At 34.5% G+C, this 20,780-nt stretch overlaps 1 protein-coding gene across 4 annotated transcripts in view; it reads right to left on the minus strand.

The window, feature by feature from the left end:
• LOC146538533 (segmentation protein cap'n'collar-like) overlaps positions 1-20,780 on the minus strand; it is a 95,686-nt gene that overhangs the window by 15,403 nt on the left and 59,503 nt on the right. For all 4 annotated transcript variants that reach the window (XM_085186251.1, XM_085186249.1, XM_085186248.1 and 1 more), the window contains exons 8-11: positions 2,319-2,449; positions 2,039-2,115; positions 1,343-1,422; positions 352-454 (exon numbers count right to left, since the gene is read on the minus strand). In XM_085186251.1, the coding sequence (XP_085042377.1) occupies positions 352-454; positions 1,343-1,422; positions 2,039-2,115; positions 2,319-2,449 (391 nt within the window). The remainder of the gene's footprint in view (positions 1-351; positions 455-1,342; positions 1,423-2,038; positions 2,116-2,318; positions 2,450-20,780) is intronic.

Raw genomic sequence — 20,780 nt, forward strand, 5'->3', positions numbered from 1 at the left:
TATTTAAGAAAAAATTAAACTACAATTACTAAAAATCAAATTTTGTATGTAGGTTTAAAAATTAGTGACCGTATTATACAAGTAAATAGATAAATTACCAAACTAGGTTAGGATCCATTCTTGATACAATTATATACTTATTCAAAATATAAAGGCCGTCGGGGCGTAGTGAATGGTTGTAAGTTCGACACTCATCGAACTCGAAGTTGAGGAGTCATCATCTGATGTACTCCACACTCAATATCTCAAAGACCATGGCGGTGCATGGGGAGTGTCTTAACACTAGTTTCCCCTCGCGTACTCTGCTGAATGCGGAACACAACATGAAACAGAAATAAAATATAAACATACCCTCATTCATCGCCATATCCATCAGCTGCAAATCTTCATCGTTTAGAATGGACTGTAGAAACCCGTCTTGGTTGGGCGGCGGCGCCATTTCAGATGTGGAGTTCTGTAAATTGTTTAACAGACCTTAGTGACAACTTTCTGTGTTTTTCCACGAAATATATACACATCAATAGTAATATTATAAAACTGAAGTGTTTATTTGATTGTATACGATTATAAGCGTCTACTGCAATACTGAAATTGACAAATAATTTTTCAGTTACTGCATTTATCATGGAAGTAATTAAGGCTACATTACATCGCGTTAGTCGTTTTGATGTAACCTACTGTACCTGCGGTCAGAGTGACCTTGGGCTCTTAGAATTATTTCCATTTGGCGACGGACGCGAAGTGACGGATAAAAACTTGTATAGAAAAAAGGGAAGTGTTTAACAAAATGTTAAATGTGATGATGAAAACCTATTTGAGCGATACCTCGGTTGACGTTCGAAAACACAATATACTCGTAAATGATACTGGACGCAGTAGGTGGATGACAGTTGACAGTGGAGGACGCGAAAGAAATTTAAAAATATATATAATATTTAATGAATAATTTTCAATGGGGCTAGATTTTAGCCTTTCTTTTAGTTGAAAATTTTTTAACTGTTCAACCCGTTGAACAATTCGTCCCGTATATGTCTATAATATTCATTTTGAGGAACATGAGTCGCTCGTGGCAGGTAGTCAATTAAAAACCAATGAAGTAGTGAAACGGAAGCAATGGAAGGAGACCTTAGTCGAAGCAGTCATACAGAGATAAAATACGTAGTGAGAAAATAATCAAAAGTAAGCAACATCCTAGAATCATTTCTGCGCACCCATCATCAGGGTGGCTACAATCCGTAGACCATACAGTATACATTGATTTATAAAAACTCATAACAACGATACTAGAAAAAGACACATAATAAACCAAAGCTAAGGTAAATTAGGCATCCTTAGTAGTTACCTGATAGTACACGGGCTCATGTTGTTGCGGATGATGAGCAGACTCTACTTTGTAGGCATTCTCTAGTGGAGCTGCTGCACCTGGAGTGAAAAAGAAAATAAAATATGAGAAAAGTCAGAAGGCAACAAAAGTCACTAGCCTGCGACTATAAACGCGACAGTTGTGGATTCGCTTCCCATTCGTGGGAATGCATTATTTAATTCAACACTCAATCCCTCAACAATCCGGCGAAAAGTGCCTTGAGACGGAGTGTTTAGTAGGAAATCGAATTTCATCAAAAAAATTAAGTTTGTAAATTCTTATTAGGAATAAAAATTATTTGACCTTGACTTTTACCTTTAAGCATTTAGGATAGGAAGAGGAAATTTTTATTAGGTTCTTATACTTCTTTTCTGACTTATTATCTATTTTATGATACCGTGTTTTTGAGGCAGAACGCCATACTTTTTCTATGAGGCCGTCGTGACTCATCGGCACAGTATCTGCCTGTAAATGATGTACACTTCCTTGCTCTGGTAACAACAGTGCACTCAGTTTTCCGCCTCTCAACACGGAATGTTTCTACTAATTTTTGGTGGAGGGTGAAGAATGAAGTTTTACTTAGCTCTAGGTTCTCTCTGCCTACCCTGCTATAAGTGGGATACGTGAAGCAAAAAAAAATACAATTTTAAATTTTCTTGTAAAATCAGAAATTACCGTAAGGTTCGTGATGCTTCTCAGGAACAGGCGGAAGTGGAGCGTGATAGTTGGGAGCGTAACCTGCCGCGCCATGACTGAAAGGAAAATAACTTTAATTAGATAGAGTAAAAGTAATTGGGACCAGTAAATTCTGTGAGAACTATCTGTCTACAAAGTTGTTTTTCGAATTTACTCTTATGCAAAATATTTAGGTTACTTCTCTTTAACCATGCTGGTGAAACCGTGAAATCTATTTTTTTAACATATTCTAGAATTAATTTAACGATTCAAAATTTACCTAATATTATGAGGATGCGGATGCGCGTGTGGATGTTGGTAGTGCTGATACTGGTCGGGCGGTGGAGGTATGGTCAGAAGAGACGCCAGGTCTTGCCATCTCTGCTCCACTGACATGGAACGCATTAACGACTGTAACAAAAAAAGAAGGAAAAATAGAGGATATTATCTGTAATTTCATATAATAAAATTTTAAATTATAGTTTGTTCGTTTTTTTTTACTAAAATTTGTTTTATTTTTAAATTGTTTATACATAAAACAGAAAACAAGATATCTTTATACTAGGTTCTTTCTGATGTCCATGGGCGTATCTATTAGCGATATAGAAAAAATATATAATTATATAGATATTTCCACAGTAACAAATTCAAATTTAAGTAAAAACTATGCCAATCATTCTTGACTTTAGCTTTAAACTGATAATTTTGTCCATTTAGTAGTTCTCGGATGTGGGCACCAAGCTTTTCTGGGGTAGACATGGACCACGTTTCTCTCATTTCTACACTCAATCTGTTTACCCTGCTACTAGCGAAATATTTATAAGAAATATATTTTTTTAGCTTCACGCTGTATCCCGCTAAGATCAGGATAAGCAGAAGGAACCTTAATACACTCCCTTCAGACATTACGTGATGAGTGATGGAATCCATTTTAAAGGAAATTAAAATATAAAATAAATCATTTCCCCGAGTGGTACTCGAACCCACAACCATCGCGATTACAGTCACACGCTTGTGCCACTGCGTTACGATGGTCTCTACAAAATGTTCATATTATAATTATCTACTTAAACCACAAAATTATACGCTATAAGATGTATAAAGCCGTTGAAATACTTTCATTTACAAAATATCTAAATATCTAAACTGTCAGAAGCAGTGAAAAGTCGCGGGCAATCGACAAAATTGATCGTCCATCGCAAGAACTGTGTGTACCGTTAATAAATGCGTGTTAGTTCAACAAATATTGCTCTTGGAAAGTTCATTTGTTTACGTGATTTTACGTTTTTTTTTTGTAAGATTACGGTGAAAGACATCTGTCTATGTTAAATACTAATTTACAAAACGTATAATTTTTTTTTCACGTAACAGGCTTTGAATCCGCGCTTCTTTTAAACCGTTCAATAGGCGCTGGTTCAAATCCCGCTTACGTTCAAATTTTTAAACGTTTGCTAAATAAATATTTTCTTTCCTATTTGTAGAATAACACTTTACAAATGTCAAAAATAAGGTCTATGTTAAATTTATTTTGTCATATTTTGAAAATAAGTTAGTAGAGAATAGTGATATTTAAATTTTGGTTATTTTAACACGTTCTCCATAGGTCGAGCTGTAACTAAGTAACTAACTATGTAGATTAGGTGAGAACACAAAATACGATATCGACGAGCTGGTTTGATGATGGAGCCAGGACCTGTAAATTAGAACTTTTTACAGGTTTCTAGTAAGCCAATTGAGTTGAGTCTCATACAATTTATTGTTCTGAATACATTCTTTACCACTTGTAGGTATCACTTAATATAGGAAAGCGTGCTTTTTAGTTTTTTTTTTAACTTTATTTTATTAACTATCTTACACGCGAGATGCAGTGTGAGGCTGATTTATTTTTGTTTGTTATTAACTTTTAGAATTTCTTGAATTTTCTTAGTCTTCTCAGTCCTTATGCCTAAATATTTAAAACTCTTCTATTATTGATTGACTGACAGACAGGGTAGGCGATTAATGGAACCCGAACAAAAAAGTGTCTCGACGCACGCGTGCGTGCTATGCGGGAAAAGCGTGAAAATAAGTAAAAAATAACACTTTCCAATGTTTTCATAAATCCCGAACAGGTTCGAACCGGTTCTTACCTACTTTAGTGCTATTTGCGTAAACACAGTTACTTAGAGTTCTTAATTACAGTGTGGTGGGTATAGATCATTTAAAACGGGACTACTACTGGAAAGGCCGATGTGAAATTATCGTTAAAACTAACGATGTTACGAGTTTTAATGAGAGATAACCACTTCAAATCCTTTGTTGATTTATTAAGCACTAAAAAGGTAATATATAAGTTACTTTCAGATTCTTCCGCGTGGTCAAACAGAAATGACTACTCACATTCTAAGTGCCCGAAGTAACCCTGACCTCAGGTACGGCCATCCTTTAGTCTGTCGCGATAAATCGATTATCCAATACAAAAAATATATTTTCAATTCGAACCAGTAGTTCCTGAGATTAGCGTGTTAATATGAGTATAGATATAGGTATATAAATACGGCGACATTTATATGTTTAAATAGTATATATAAAAAAAAAATCAGCTTCACGCTGTGTCCCTCGCACACTGCAGGGTAGACTGAAGGAAAGTAGTGTTAAGGCACTCCGTTCCCTATTTTCCGCCAAATTCCAGAGGCTTTGCGTGTTGAGTAGCAGAATTCAACGCGCTATGCCTCGATAACAGAGCAAAGAAATGAAAATATAAGTTTAAATAAATATATAATTTCCCCGAATGAGGATAGAACCCACATCCAGTCGCGTTTACAGTCATACACGCTAGTAAAGTACACTCAAGCCTCGCGCCTCGCGTGCCGTATTCTCTAACATTTTCACATTAAAAGTGCTAAATAAATATTAGTTCGAGACGAACCGTTCAAGATGTATTGCCAGCTCTTCATAGTTGCAAAAGAAAATTTCTTTGTGTTTTTATTAAGAAAATGATACAACCATCCAGGCATCGTGGTGCAGTGATTCAACGTGCAACTGTAAGCGCAACGGTTTTGGGTTCGATTTTGAATTGGGGGAATTCATTATTTAATTTAAGATTTTTATTGTTGTTGTTGTTGTTTAGTTCCGCAACTCAACATCCAATGGTTTGAATTCTCAAGACGTTGGATATTGAGAGAAGTTTGTTTCTCTGAAAAGAAATAGAATTCACAATTACGCTTAACACGACGGCTCATATTAATCGAAGCATAACCATAACTAGCCTTTTTATTTATTATATTTGTTCTACAATGTCAATAATTTAATACTTATTAACATATCAATTACAAATAATTTATCTCAACTGAGAATGGAATCACCAACTAATATAACAAAATTTCAGAAATATATCAGTAAAATATGAAAAAAGCGCCATTCAATACCGCTAAAGGTCTAATTTAAATATTAGTAAAACGGTAGAATCTTTGTAAGCGTCGCGTTAACATCATAATTCGTGATATCAGCATGACTGACCAAATAAATAAATAGAAATTTCTAATTTTTGGCCATAGTATCGCAGTGGCCCATCCTATTCATTTCTTCATTTTCTTAAGAAAAATGCGGCGTTGAGTTCCGTTAGTAGCACGGTATGTCTCTAAATGGGCGGAAAATGAAACATAGTGAGGTGAAATATCTGCCTGTGTACCTTAAGTACTTTTAACTCCGAAACTAACGTCAAATTCACAATTATTGTGCTCTCATTCTTTCTAACTGTACAGGAAAAGGAAAGATTTTTTTTCATTTTATATGTACGTATGGCTAAGCGAGGTTATTCCTCAATAAATGGATTATTTAATACAAAATAAGTTTTAAATATTTAAAACGAGTAGTCCCTGAGTTAAGCGCTTAAAAAACAAAATACTTCTTAGACCATGAGCGTATGTAGATTTATTTTCTGACGGGAACCTGGACTTGAGCTTTGAATTCATATGTTCGTTTCTTTTATTTGTTTGGTATTCCTACGCCCTTGTCTTAGGCCTACCTAGAAAGGAACCTTCAACCCTCTTCACCTCTAATAACCTTTACCACTGCATCAGAACGTCTAAGATAAACATATTTCACACCTTAACTCGTAAAACTTTATTTACCTAACTTTAAATTTAAAAAATGTATAACATTTTAATTTGTTTATGTCAAATTCTTTTCACTCATTGACATGTCCATAAAAAATGTATGGACACGTTAATTTATTATAATGTAGAATAGTTGCGTGTCGCTACCGTGACACTGTAGAAAACTTATAGATTGAACGCGATGGGCGTGGGTTCGATGCCCACTTGGGGGGATTATATAAAGATTATATTTTCATTTCCCATGTCTGGTAGAAGGAGTGTGGGTTTGAGTTCTTTACACGCAATGTTCCCATAATATCCTTGAGGTATCCTTGATTATAGGGGAGCATTAAGAAAGAGGATCTCCTACGACTCCTAAGGGAACCGGAAGAACCAAAAAAAAAATTAAGTATCATCAAACTTTCTATAAAAAATTGACGACGTTGAAGCCGTCGTGGCGTAGGGGCACAAGCGTGTGACTGTGAAAGTAGGAAAGGGAGTATTTTAAACTAAAAAAATATCCACGTGAATCAACTGCCTAAAAAACTTCAAAATTTACAGAGAGAGAGAGAGAGAGAGAGAGAGACAGAGAAAAAACCGTATACACCAAAGAACTAAAACAGTTATTAAGACGCGCGAGTTATTAGAAAACATCGCGTGTCACAAATTGCAATATGGCATGTGTAATTTACCCGCCTTGAGGCATTGCAAGGTCGCGACCGCGTGTAGGTAGTGTTAGGTAATAGTGGTAGCAGGTACGATGCCAGAGCACCTGTGCAGGAGACTGCTTGAGGATATTTGACTGTACACACGACGGTTGCGGGTTCTATTTTCACGGAACCCTGTTTAATGAACTATCTAATACAAGCTTTTTTATTCAAGTTTATCCCAAACACTTTTAAAGTAATAGTTTACCATCAAATCTAATCCAATACAAAAAACCGACGGCATACTATGATATAAGTACCTTATACATATATAATATATGAGTAGTTTTAACCTGCGGCTCTACCCAAATAATAATACAGAAACAACTATGACACATGACACATTCTTACTGACGGCAGGTTCTGATGGCAGGTACAGTGGGTTACATCAAAACGATTAACATGCAATATATCCTATATATAGACTTCCTCGATAAATGGGCTATCCAACACAAAAAAAAAGATTAAATAGTATCAGTACTTCCTGAGATTAGCGCGTTTAACCAAACAAAATCTTCAACTTTAAATTATTAAGTATAGACTTATATCTAACATCAATCAAATAAACAAAAAGTAACTAAAAAACGGTAGCAATTTGGTGATTTTTTTGTATACAAAATTGGCAGTCTCTACGCTATTATTGTGTGAAAATTATAAAATTACCATCCGGGGAACCGAACCTAGGACCTTGAAGGTTAAATTGCTGGTTTTTGTCCAACGTATGAATGAATGTCAAATATTTAATTATATCTACTGGCTTTTTGATGTTATTAGACCGTCGCCGTCGTGGCGTAATGAAATTCGATCCAAATGAGAGGTTTTTTGGTTTTTTTAGTTTCGGAAGCGTCCTTGGGAACCTAGTGTGAAAACACTCCGTTCTCTTGAAGACACATCCGTTCCCCACTTACCGCCGAATTCTCTAGGCATTGCGCGTTAAGTGGCAGAGCTTAACACCGCAGTTTGACGAGCCGGGACGAGAGGGAATGATATTTACATGCAAAAAGTGTACAAAGTGGCTTAAAAATTTATTTTCCTTGCTCACTCTGTTATACGCGGAAAAAAGGGTAAAGTGAAATTTTTGTAGTAGATTTAGGTTCAAATTCAACCTAGAATAAAACAGGCTTCAAGCTTTTTCCCACATATCAGGATAGGCAAGTGTCGTAACGGAGTGTTTTAACATTAGGTGCCCATGTGCCATCTGCCTACATAGCTATATAGGCCCGCTGCGTCACGACGGTCCCATTATATTTTAATACCTACATATATCATATTTCTAGCAAACATGGGAAGTTACATAAACACAATTATGTGACATATTAATTCGTAAATGCTATTAAATGGACATATATAATTATAGTGGGTTCAAATCTTATAATAAAAATGTATAGTATTATTTTTATGTCACGTATTTATTTGATTCTTTCCAATTAAGATTAGCATTACGGAACTTAACGCCGCGCTTTATCATATATACTGAAGATATTAAAATATTTAATTAATACAAAATTCAAAAACACTATTCAAAGTGATTTTCGTACTTATTACTATTGACTCAGCGGTACTCTGTAAATCGGTATACAATTGTCTCTGAAAATAAGTCACTATCACTACTAACTTACTGACTTAAAAACACAAATAAGTGATCTCTTTTTCAAGAACGAAAAAAGGAAATAACACTCACCTGATATTCAAACAAATCCATAACACTAAACTTAAAACACTATATATTGCACACAAAAATAACACTAACAACTAAATAAAAAGAACTAGAAATATTGCACAAAAAACACTAAAAATCAGGTACTTCCGGTGAAAAAATAGGAAAAAAATCACATTATTTCAAAGGATTTTTGCGGGTTTTCATAGATTTTAATGGTAGGCTGCGCGTGCGCATAAAAAACGTGCGCGCAGTAACGAAACATATCGTGTAATGGGCTCGCTTCTTGAGTGTGAAATTTTGTATGACATTTTCTAACGGTGCCTGTGGAATACTGCTTTCTTCAAGCTTTTAAAGTTTAATTGGAACCGTTGCTATATGTGTGTTCGCGTGGTTTCACGCGTTTTCACGTTGGATTTTTTATAAGTATTACTTGAAATCAATGGTATGTGTGCTTCACGTAGCGTTGTCGCGTCTTAAAGTGATTGTATACGATATTTATAGTTCTAGTCGAAACTCGACGAAAGAGATTAAAAAAGTTAAATATCCTTATACATAGGTAAATAACCTATACTTTTCATTGAGGTTTTCGTGGCACAGCGGTGGACTGTAAGCGTGAAGGTTGTGAATTCGATTATCACTTGGAGGAATGCATTATGCAGGAACTTGCCCAGATAACACAATAAAACGCGGCGTTGAACTCCGAACGTCAATACTATGAAAATAGCCCGAAAAGTAGGACGGACGGATAGACGGAGTTTTTTTTAACTAAAACAAACAGACATAAAAAATAATATTTCAAATACAGTGAGGTACATACATATACTTCGATTGATTGTCAGACAGTTAGTTGTATTGTTATAGAAATGAAGAGAATATAATTTTGCAATTACTTACTATTTATTTTTTGTTAATTGTACAAAACTAATATATGTATGTATGTGTAATTTTAATAGAAAGTTCTTTTTGTATGAGCTACCGAACTCGAGCAGTTGGTTCTTTAAAAGAAAAAAAAACAGTTTAAAGTTGTATTCCGCATATAGCAGAGTAGACAAGACAAGACATTGTGTGTAGAGTGGCGGAACTCAACGCTGCGGTTAGTCTACCAGAGGGGAAAAATGAAAATAAATTAAACATAATCTTTCCCATTTCTTCCAAATCTATAAATTGTTTAATATCTTTATTTCTTCGCTCTGGTAACGAGGCAGAGCGCGGTGTTGAGTTTCACCACTCAACGCCCAACGCCTCAAGGATTTCGTGGAAAGTTGGGAACGAAAGTATCAGAATGTAGAACGGACTGTCTCGACATTAGGTTCCCAGGTTCCTCCTAACTACCTTGTTGTGCGTGGAATACAGCGTGAAGCTAATAAAACCTATCCCATGAGTGTGAATAGAATCCACAACCATCGCGTGTCCGGTCACATGGTGTACCACTGTGACACAAAAGCCTCGTGGTCAAAAGAAGAAAAATTGCTATATAACTCTACATACACCCATATAAGTGTTATTAGATGAAAATAATAACCCTCAACACTTTATATGTAGGTACATGGAGATAAAATTTACAAAACATAGAGGGAACCTAGTGTTAAAACACTCCGTTCCGCGGAAGCAGAACCGCCAAAGTTTTGAGACATTGCGTGTAGAGTGGCATCACTCAACGCCGCGCACCGTCGACTGGAGCAGCTAAACAAAAACGTTTAAAAATATATATACCTAATCATTCTCCTTATTTATCAATGGTCTGTAAGAGATTACTTGAAGCCATAAGAAAGAATATTTTCACAACTTTGTGTTATTTGTGTCTTTTGTGTGCAATAAACAATATTCTATTCTATTCTCTTCTAAACGGGATTCGAATCTACAACCACGGTGATTGTTATAATAGACGCTGTCCCACCGCTCCACGACGACACTAGAAAGTTCATACATTTTAAAGTGCAACGGTATATAATACAAACCAATTTAAAGCTTAAAATCTCAATACACGCGAAAGTGGCCAAGCGATAATTGTCACTTTACTTTTACGCTGTATCCCTCATATAACAAGTTAGTCAAGGGGAACCTAGTGTTAATACACTCCGTTCCCCACTATGTTATACTTACCTAGATATACGTAAATTTGGAGGACATCGCGGGCCACACGCGATTTGTTCGATTCTCACTTACGAGATTTCGCTCTGGTCACAAAGTGCGCCGTTGAAAAAGAGAATTGAGTGTCTAAACACTTGGTTCTCTATGCCAATTCTGCTGTATGCGGGTTATATAGTGTGAAGATAAAAAAAAGAAAATAGAAAGTCTATATGTATATACATATATTTCATAGCGCAACAGTTATTTTTAGATTAATTGTTCCTAGACATTGTATAATGTAGGTTTATTATGTGTTTTCCTGTTATTATTTTTTACGGCCATCATTCAGACGATAGGTCCGGGTTCAAATTCCGGTATCTTGTTTATTTTAATGTAAAATATTTAAAAAATCTGAGCTGACGTTTACATTAGTCCTTTATTCCACAGATTGTACGTAAGACATTGACAGACATTTATATATTATACATCAACAAGTATTATAAAGCTGAAGAATGTTTGGTTAAAGAAGCCAATCTCAGGAAAAACTGGTTCAAGTCTTTTACTTAAGATGGAAGGAAAAATGTAATATTGAGGTACTCCACTCTCTAATCTCTCTCTAATGTTAAATGGTGGAATCCAACGCTAATTAGACTAACCGGTTAAGATTAGAGATACTTACTTAAACAAAAGGCAAATATTGGTTTATATAAGATCAAAATTGAACCTACTTCGCTCTTCCAGTTTCCACCGCTCGCGAGCATGGAATCCGCTACCTTAATCTGTCCATCATCAGTCATGTCATAACAACGTGCAGCAAAAACGTAGATCATTGATCGATACGATCCATGGATCATTTGCGTTATGCCCATAATGGGGTGGATTTAACTAGTTTACACTAGTTTCTTGTTGCGGATGCGCACGCGCTATTTGACAGTGATATAATAATTCCTTGTATAAAATTAGTCATAGGGGATTCATAATTCAAATTATGATTAAGGGAATGTTTTTATTTAAATATGGATATTTATATAAGTCCTCTATATTGTTGTCCTCTATGTTGGGTAGGAGATATTTGTATTTAATTATTTTTTAACTTCACGCTGTATTTTGTTTATAGCGGTAGGTATAGGTAGCGGTAAACTAGTGTTAAGACACTCCGTTCCCCACTTACCGTCCCATTTTCGAGACGTCGTGTGTTGAGTAATTGAACTTAATGCCGCAATTTGTCTTGCTGCCCGAGCTAGGAAATAAAAAGAAGAAAGAAAAGTTCATTTCCACGAAAGGAGAAATGGAACCCGCAACCGTTACGTGTATAATAGTAGCTGTGGCGCTGCACCACGACTAGCCACGGCCTCATTCGACAACAAAAATATTATTTTTTAATAGCAATAAGACAACGCGCGGCGTTGAGTCCCGCCATTCAACACGCGATACCTCTAAAATTGTTTTGAAAGTAGGGAACGCATTGTTTTGTACTGGGTTCCCTTAACCAAACCTACTATATGCCTAATACAGTGTAAAGCTAAAAAAAAAATATAGCATACAAAAATTATCTGGGATACGAATCCAAAACCTCCGTAACATAAAAAAAAAGCCCAAAAGAATAACATCTAGTTATTTCAGACGGAATTAAAAGCTGACCGTTAGTTAGCTTTAATATTATAACGCGTCTAAAAGAAAGTAAAGTAACACTTGTACCGGCGTGTTACGGTTAAATTACGTCAGCGCCTAACAAAAACTGGACATTTGACAGTTTTTATGGACGTTTTTTCGTATGAAATTTTGTTAAAAAATAACTAAAGTTGTTAAAAAAAATAACTCAACGCTGTGTTCTACCTGGTATTTTTAGTGGAAAGTAGAAAGAACAGGGTGTCTTAACACTAGGTTCCCTCTGATTAACCCTAGTATGCGAGAAAAATTGTGAAACTGTAAAAAAAAACATTTATCTATACAGGATGTCGAACACGAACGGTTCAAATAATTTAATTTAAATCAAATATACTATAGTACAGACATTTTAGAAAGCATCTAACAAAACCACTCCAACCACTACATAATCATATAATGCTCTCCACAAGTGAATAGGAACGTAATTGCTGCGGCTGACCCCCGCGATCCACCGACCAATGATCTATAGATCAATGATCCACGGATCTATAGATCTGTAGATCAACGATCGATAATAAGGATCGGTATGAAAGTCAACGTTGGTATTCTTTGGTTTGGATTTTGATATTTATATTATAGTGTATCTTGGTACAGTTAGATTGTCTGTATGTTGCGGTGGTTGCAGATTTAAATTCCACATAAGGAAAGATTTATATCTACATATACCTACTAATATTATAAACTTGAAAAGTTTTGTTGATCGCACTAATCTCAGGAACTACTAGATCGAATTGTATTTTTATTCGGGCTAAGTTTGAAAAGAAATATCTCGAAAATGTGGTTATAAACAAAATACACTCCACACAAGTGTTCTTGGTGAGAATAGAATGTACGACCTTCAGTTAATTTAACTATCTACTAAACCTACAGGAAATACTTAACTTGATACGTTTATTATTTATATCTATATGTATATAACATCTAATAAAAGATGCGTCAGTATTATGATCTAGTATAAAAAGAATTATAACTAGAGGTCATCATAACACGGCGTTAGATAGTAAGCGCGAAGGGCCCCCACTCGAGGGAATAAATTACCGCGACGTTGAGTTACGCCATTCAACATGCAATGTCTCGAAATTTGGCGGTATAGGATACAGCGTGAAGTTAAATAAACATAAAACTATAATATATTTTGGTTATCTTCACAAATCTTCCTTATTATACCTATTGATTTGAATGAGAGAACCAAGTGACACATCACTCTGTTCTGCAATTCAGCTAGTTTTATAAATGAAATATCTCTGCCGTTACAGAGTGATCAGCAGCCACCGTACAGACAAAACTACTACTACTTAGAAAATTTCAAATTTGGAACGTAGAAATTTCTACTGGGACGGGAAACAACGGGATTTTCCATTTTACGTCTTAAAGTCCACGCGCCTCAAAGTTGCGGGCGACATCTATTGAACTATAATAGTAAAAGTACATAACTAAAAATGTATATATTTAGAAACCATAATTAACATGAAAAATTATACAACCGAACATATATAGAACATACAAAAATTAATTAGAAATTTTGTCTATCAATAGTCAAATGCGAGAAAAATTGCTATTTCCAACTCGAGTGTAGTGAAAGTCTCATCAAAATCAGTTCAATCACATATGATAAAGGAAAGGCGGAATCACTTTTCGATTACATGTAAAAATATTTAAGAGATCGGCAAAGTTTATTTAATACAAGAGACCATGTTCCGTACATTTGTTTAATATTTATATTTTTCCCGCATTACTATGCCTATGTAGGGTAGGCTGACATTTTCGAAAATTGTATTTTGAGTAGCGGAACCGAACGCCGGACATTATCTTAGCAGATCAGTGCCAAAACACTAGGTGCCTCACGCACCTATCAAATACGAAACATCGCGTAACGAGTGGCGCAATTCAACACCGTGCTTTGTACCAGCAATAACGGGAAAACAAAAAATATATATAATTATATCATCATTCCGCGAGGGTGTATCGAACCCACAACTGTCGCGTTTAAAGTCAAGACGCTCTTTCACTGTGCCACGACAGCTTCTATAGAATATTTCACACGTGCCCATACAAATATAATTACAAACTTACTTTTCTATTAATCGAGTCTCTAATATTGACATTCGATGACTAATGATTGTAAATAGATGTGAGTTTTTTGAAAGTAGTTTTAATAATTTCAAGCAACGGTTAGTATTAAATTTATTGTTTTTTTTTTACTACGTACACGCTTTCACGTTTTTTTCCGTACAACAGGGTAGACAGAGAAATAGTGAGCGCAAAATAGGGAACGGAGTGTCTTGACAGTAGGTCCTCTCTGCCTACCATGGTATTTGCGGAAGACATGAGCAAGTGACATTTTTTAAATTAATTATTTGCAATTTTGGCGCAGAGGCTTTTTAGGGGAAATTTTATTTAAGTCCTAATATTTTTATAGTCACGCAATACAAAATTATCTATTAAGGCTTCATGTTTCGTAAGTATATGTATGTTTGTGCACAAAAGAACGAAATAGTTTCTGATTATTAGTTTCATCAGAATCGGTTCAGTATAACCTAGGTAATCATCATTTGACAGATATTTTAAGTCGATTTCGTGTTGAAACATAGAACGCTACCCACTCTGTTTAAACCAAAATTCCCATGAGTTTAAAAATACTAAGTAATTTTATTTTAGCAGAGAATCTCTAGAGAATAGTTTTCTGTATAAAGAAAAAAAAATACAACCCATACAACATACATACATATTCTACTAACAAATTGTATGAAATGTTACATACTAAGTTAGAATAAAGAAAAAAAATAAAAGCGACCGCCTCATTCCCTAAAGAGTTACAAAAATTTGACGAATGATATAAATTTTTACGCTACTGGATACTTTTAGCCTTTGATGTACCGATTTTTTTTGGGCAGAGTGGGACAGTGCGTGTCTATAAAAGCGACGGTTATAGGTTCGATTTCCTCTAGAGGAAATGAACTTTTCATTATTATCATTTCCTCATTCTAGTAAGTGCCAAAGTCCGACGTTGAGTTACGCCACTCACCTTCTACCTATCCTGCTATAATCGGGATACAGCGTGAAGCTAAAAAATAATAATTTTGCTATATGCTATATACGGGAGGTGTGAGACTATTCGAGCATTATGATTAATGATTTAAATTTTGAAGCTACTGGATACATTCGGCTGAGGTTTTGTTTGAGGAAACTTTTTTGTTTAACTAATCTATACTAATATAATAAAGCGGAAGAGTTTGTTTGTTTGTTTGTTTGTTTGTTTGAACGCTAAGATCTCTGGATCTACTGGTCCGATTTTCATTGTTTTTGTTTTGTATGAAAGCTGCATTCTTCAGAAGTGCTATAGGCTATATAACATTACATTACACATACATACTAATATATTTTAAGGTACATTCTAATTTGACATGCAATTTATTCTGCCATGTTAATAACAACCGTCGTTGCTACGCGACCGCTACCGCGACGTTTTGATATTCATCCTTATGAAAATAAATATAATAGTCACTTTCAGCATTTTATCTAGATTGAAATTATAGTTTGCTGTATAATATTCAAATAAATAATTAAGGAGATGTCACTGATTCCAAATGACCTAGCCACCTAGCGGGCGGCATAGTATGACCGACGCGAACGGGCAGATGACGTTGACGGTTTTATAAATTTTCATACATTTTCGAACTTTATTTGTTGTTTATAATTAATTTAAAATACACTTTGATTCTCTTCTTCTTAAAATTATCCTACTTAATAGAGAGAAATGTTTAGTTATTTCGTAGAGTCGATATCTATGTACGCACGTACGGAAAACTTTAGGTACTTTTTCTAATATTAAGAATACCTATCCTTTAGTTACTTTTAATCCTTTTGTTAGTTCATTTCAATAACTCAGATAATTTTTTCTACTAATGTGTATCTACTTATTATTCTTTTTGATTATTTGAGCTTATATTTTCTTACTAATTCTATTGAGAATTGAAAATAATTTCATGAATATATTTAATAAATATTCTTATAGTTGAAGCAGGCGTAGCCGCGTCCGGGTCCACTAGTATAGCATAATATGGTTTTATAATTATACCTAAACTTTAAAACAATAGAAAGAGAATTAAAAAAATACAAATTCTTAGCTTATTTTTATTTTAATTGTTTAAAAGTTCTTTTGTCTGGGCTCGTCACAGAATATTGTTTATAGCAGGCTTATTTATGTATTAAGAGATGTATATAATAACCAAAATCAAAATCCAAACCTAAAAATCCATCAAAATCCTGAAAAAAAGTTCAAAATCAATTAGCGGTGTCGGGACTAGTAGAAAGAGCCCACAATACTATTGAAGTGGGGAGGAATGGTGGATCAAAAAAAACATGTACCTGCGTATAGCCGCAAGTGTCAACGCGTCATTTGTCAAATTTAATGATTGTTACTTTTTTTTACAGTTATACAGCGTGTTTGGAATTGTCTAAATGTAGCTTTATTTAATATCGCTCTTTTATACATCATTTGTTACATTTTAATAAAAACAAAAATAAAGAGATATCTTATTATAGTATTTATTGAAAATGCAATATTAATAACATATATTTAAAGGTATCTATGATTCTCTTTTAAATCTATTTTATGTTTTAATAAGAAAATAGATAAGTATTTCTATTAAAAGCTGTTACAGATATTATGTCAGGGTAAACAGAGGGAACTTAGTGTTAAACTCTGTTACTGAGCCCAAATTTCGAGATATTGTGTGTTGAGTATCGAAACTTAACAGCGAGCTGTGTATAAAATTCTTGAAGAACAAAAAAAAGTACTATGAAAAAGCAAAACAAAATACTTGATGTCCAATCTTTCTACCTTCTTTAACACTTTCAAATAAAAATTTGGACATGGACATAAAGCTACCAGCTCGGAAGGCAGTTCTGTTGACGAGAGCCGGCAATTAATTCAACAGTTACTATTCTTAATACAAACTTTATAATTATATTTATTAATAATTTATTATTTATATGTATATACCGTACATTATATATGCACAGACAAAACTGCTGGACTTAGAAAGTTGAAATATATTTTAGGTTATGGAATGAGGCGGAGTGCTAAGAATTGATTTCTTAAAATTTTAACGGGAATGGGAAAAAGGACTTGTACTATAAGCTTATTATAATTATTTATTAACTTTTAACATTTTAAAACACCTCTATAACAATATACACAGGTTTTATAAAACAATTTGTCATACATCGCCGGTGGCCGGGCGTCACCTGTCTAGTACTGTCCAAATAACATTTATCATTTGAGACGATTTTTTGAGAAATCAAATGAAAAATTTTGATAATTGTTAATATTTAACTTTAAGAGCTGATGGTCGCGAGTTCAAGTGCTGCAGGAATATTTTTTCTAAATGGTTGTTTTTGATGTCAATAGAAAAAAATATTATATAAAACTAGTTGTGTAGTGAGTTATTTTCCAGGAGAGGCCTTGACTTTAAATTTGAACAGATTAATGAAAGTGAAAGGATTGTTTTTAATTTTTTAGGATTATTTCTATATCAGTTCGATTTATGGGATGGGCACGGCCCATCCGGCTCTCCCCATTGTTACCCCCATGGCTATATGCATTAATATATAAAATAAACACAGACAAAGCTACAACTCAACCTTTAATTACAAAAGGAATGTACACAAAGATGCTGGCGGCAATATCAAAGTGAGATTTAAGATAAGACGTTTAATCAACTGATTGTAGGAATGTTACTGAGAAAATGTATTTGAGATCGTTTCGAACAAGTTGTGATAGCCTGTCTCACTATACGTTGATAGTAGGTACGATTCGCATTTTTGTTAGGTTCACGCTGTATCCCGCATATAGCAGAGCAAAAGGAACCTAGTATTAGGATGCTCCATTTTTCACGCACCGCTTAATTTTCGAGACATTCAAGTGTTAAGTGGCGGCATTTAGAGACATTGTCTTTTAATACATGCAATACCCCGCTTTGTGTCGGCTACAAGAGCGATAAATAAAAACTAATGTATCCCCGTGAGTGGGAATCGAACTCACAACTGTCTCATTTATCGAACCGCCAAGTAAACAGCCACATACTGTCCCATTGCATCACGTAGGCTGTATAACATAAATATAACAAAATAAAGTAAGTATATATAGTAAAATGCATTAAATATGATTCAGCGGTCTCGAGGACCACGCCTACTATGCAACTGTCAGTCTGTCTGTCCGTCGATATCCTTTGATTACGCTCATTTGTAAGGAACTAGGTAGATACGTATTAAGTATAATATAGATATTTAATAAGTTATTTGTGGTGGGTATATTAAAATCGTGATTATGCGAAATTATTATTTCGTGGTGTTTCATGTATGGATGGAAGTAGACTTGTACAGTACGGTTGACGAGTCGTGGCCGCCCTGAAGTTAGCTCTAAAGTTAGATGGCTGTGTGTTTGTGATTTTATATTTTTTTCTAACTTTTGATTATTTTCTTCACGAGCGAGAGTGAGCAATGCGCAAAAGTTCAGAAAGTTCTTTAGGGCGACCACGATTCATCAGCCGTACTGTATTGTTTTTTTTTTTTATTTTAATGTATTTCATGAAATAATATTTTTTAAATTCCTTATAGAGCGGCGTTTAGTTCCGCCACTAGATCTCAACAAGGTAAGTGATCTTATTCTGTCTACCTGCTTTATATTATGCTATAGGTATGCTTGAGATTCGCGATGATAAAAATATAAATTATAAGTAAAACTGAAACTTTAAAAAAATCTGCGAATTGAACTGACTACCATTGGAAATTGTATTTTAACAGGTGACATTCAATATTTTGTCCTACTAACTAATCTGTAGTGTTTATTTAAGAAATGTCAACAATCGACGCGCGCATACGGTAGCTGGATTTAACTTGTCTACCTCTATAGAGAAGTTCTTATATAAATATGTTGCTTTATCGATACAAATTATGTAAATACTAGTTGTCGACCGCTACTTTGTTTGCATTTAATAACGTAAAGTTCCTGTTTTTTTCCGTTTCCGTTGAAATTTTAAGCTTTTCTCTATAAGTGCTCAACTACATGCCCTTCTCTACCCACATCCTAAATTTTAACTTCTTCTGGGCATTGTCCGTTAATCACTTAGTGACAGAAGAGTTCTATAATATATCTATTCTCAACAAAGAAAAATAAATAACTAAATAAAAGAAATTACAAAAATATTTCAATCAAAAAATCTGACGAAATTACAATGAAGTAAGTGGGTGAGGAAAGAGGCAGAGGAAGACCTCGATATAGTCTATACGGCATGTATGTCCGGGTTGATGACAGTGGACGAGGTAAAAGAGGTATGCAGAGACCGTAGCGTTTGACGCCCCATTTTATCTGGCTACCACGCTAAGGATATAACAAGAAGAAAAACTCAGCAAAAAGTTTTAAGTCATTAATCCACTATCGACAAATCGAGTTTAAACTCCAAGACACATCACTACACTCTACTTATTTCCTATACGAACGGAATGTTATTTACTTAGGCTCCACTCGAACGTTTCAAGATTCGAAACTGTCCGGTAAAAAAATTACTAACATTATTCAAAATTATAAATTTAAAGTAAATAGCTGTAAAAAATGAATGCACATCCCCAATGTCACAAAATTGAAAAGAAAGGCAGAAAGTAATATTTTTTTATTGGTTCGCGTTCATATTCATACGCTGTGCCGCTGAGCTACGACGGCCTTAAAAAAATTACTTTTTTATAAGTAAATTTAAATTATATAATATTATTTTATCATGTTGGAACTGGAAACTATATCAACCAATAGAATGTTGGCAGACAAGGCGAAGCGTTGAGCCCCGCCACTCAACAGAAAATATCCCATAAATTTGGCGGTGCGCGGGGAGCGGAATGTCTCAAAACTTGCCTTTGACTTTACCTTGCATATGCGAGGCAATCATGGGCGTAGGAAGAGAGGAGGACGAGTGGTACGTACTCCACCCAAAATAAAACACCATGGCAATATTAAAAAAGATTCCTTTACACGAACAGATATGTTCAAAGCTAAAATCTAGAGCCCTCTGGAAAATATACCATAACTAACGTACCTATTTCATTAAATTATCTTGTAATTACGCAAAGAAATAAAAAATATCCAAAACTACAAAAATAATAATAATATAGACAATGTGTGTGGGCATTTTAATTTTGACACCAAATCATTTGTCAAACGTTTTTTTTTACGTTTTAGTTTTTTTTTATACTGATGTTGCTTATTCGATCGAAATCTTATATATTATTCGTTAAAATCTTATATATTATTCCTTATATTATCGTTCCTTCTTTGTTTTCTTGATTCCCTAGTTTTAACATGTTTTATGTAACTATATAGAAATGTATAAGCTAGTCTAAATAAAAAGAGAGAACGAAGTAACGGCTCATAATTTCCTGTTTTAACATTGCTTCTAAACTACAAATTCAACTCCTTGAACAGCTTCAGCCGAAAACTGGGGGGCGCGTGAGGGATAGTGTCTTAACACTAGATTCCCTCTGCGTGTACATATAAAAAAAAAAGATAT

This window comes from Heliconius melpomene, chromosome 6 (genome assembly GCF_056956725.1).
Source record: "Heliconius melpomene rosina isolate 202511_hmr_F chromosome 6, ASM5695672v1, whole genome shotgun sequence".
NCBI classification, from domain to species: domain Eukaryota; kingdom Metazoa; phylum Arthropoda; class Insecta; order Lepidoptera; family Nymphalidae; genus Heliconius; species Heliconius melpomene.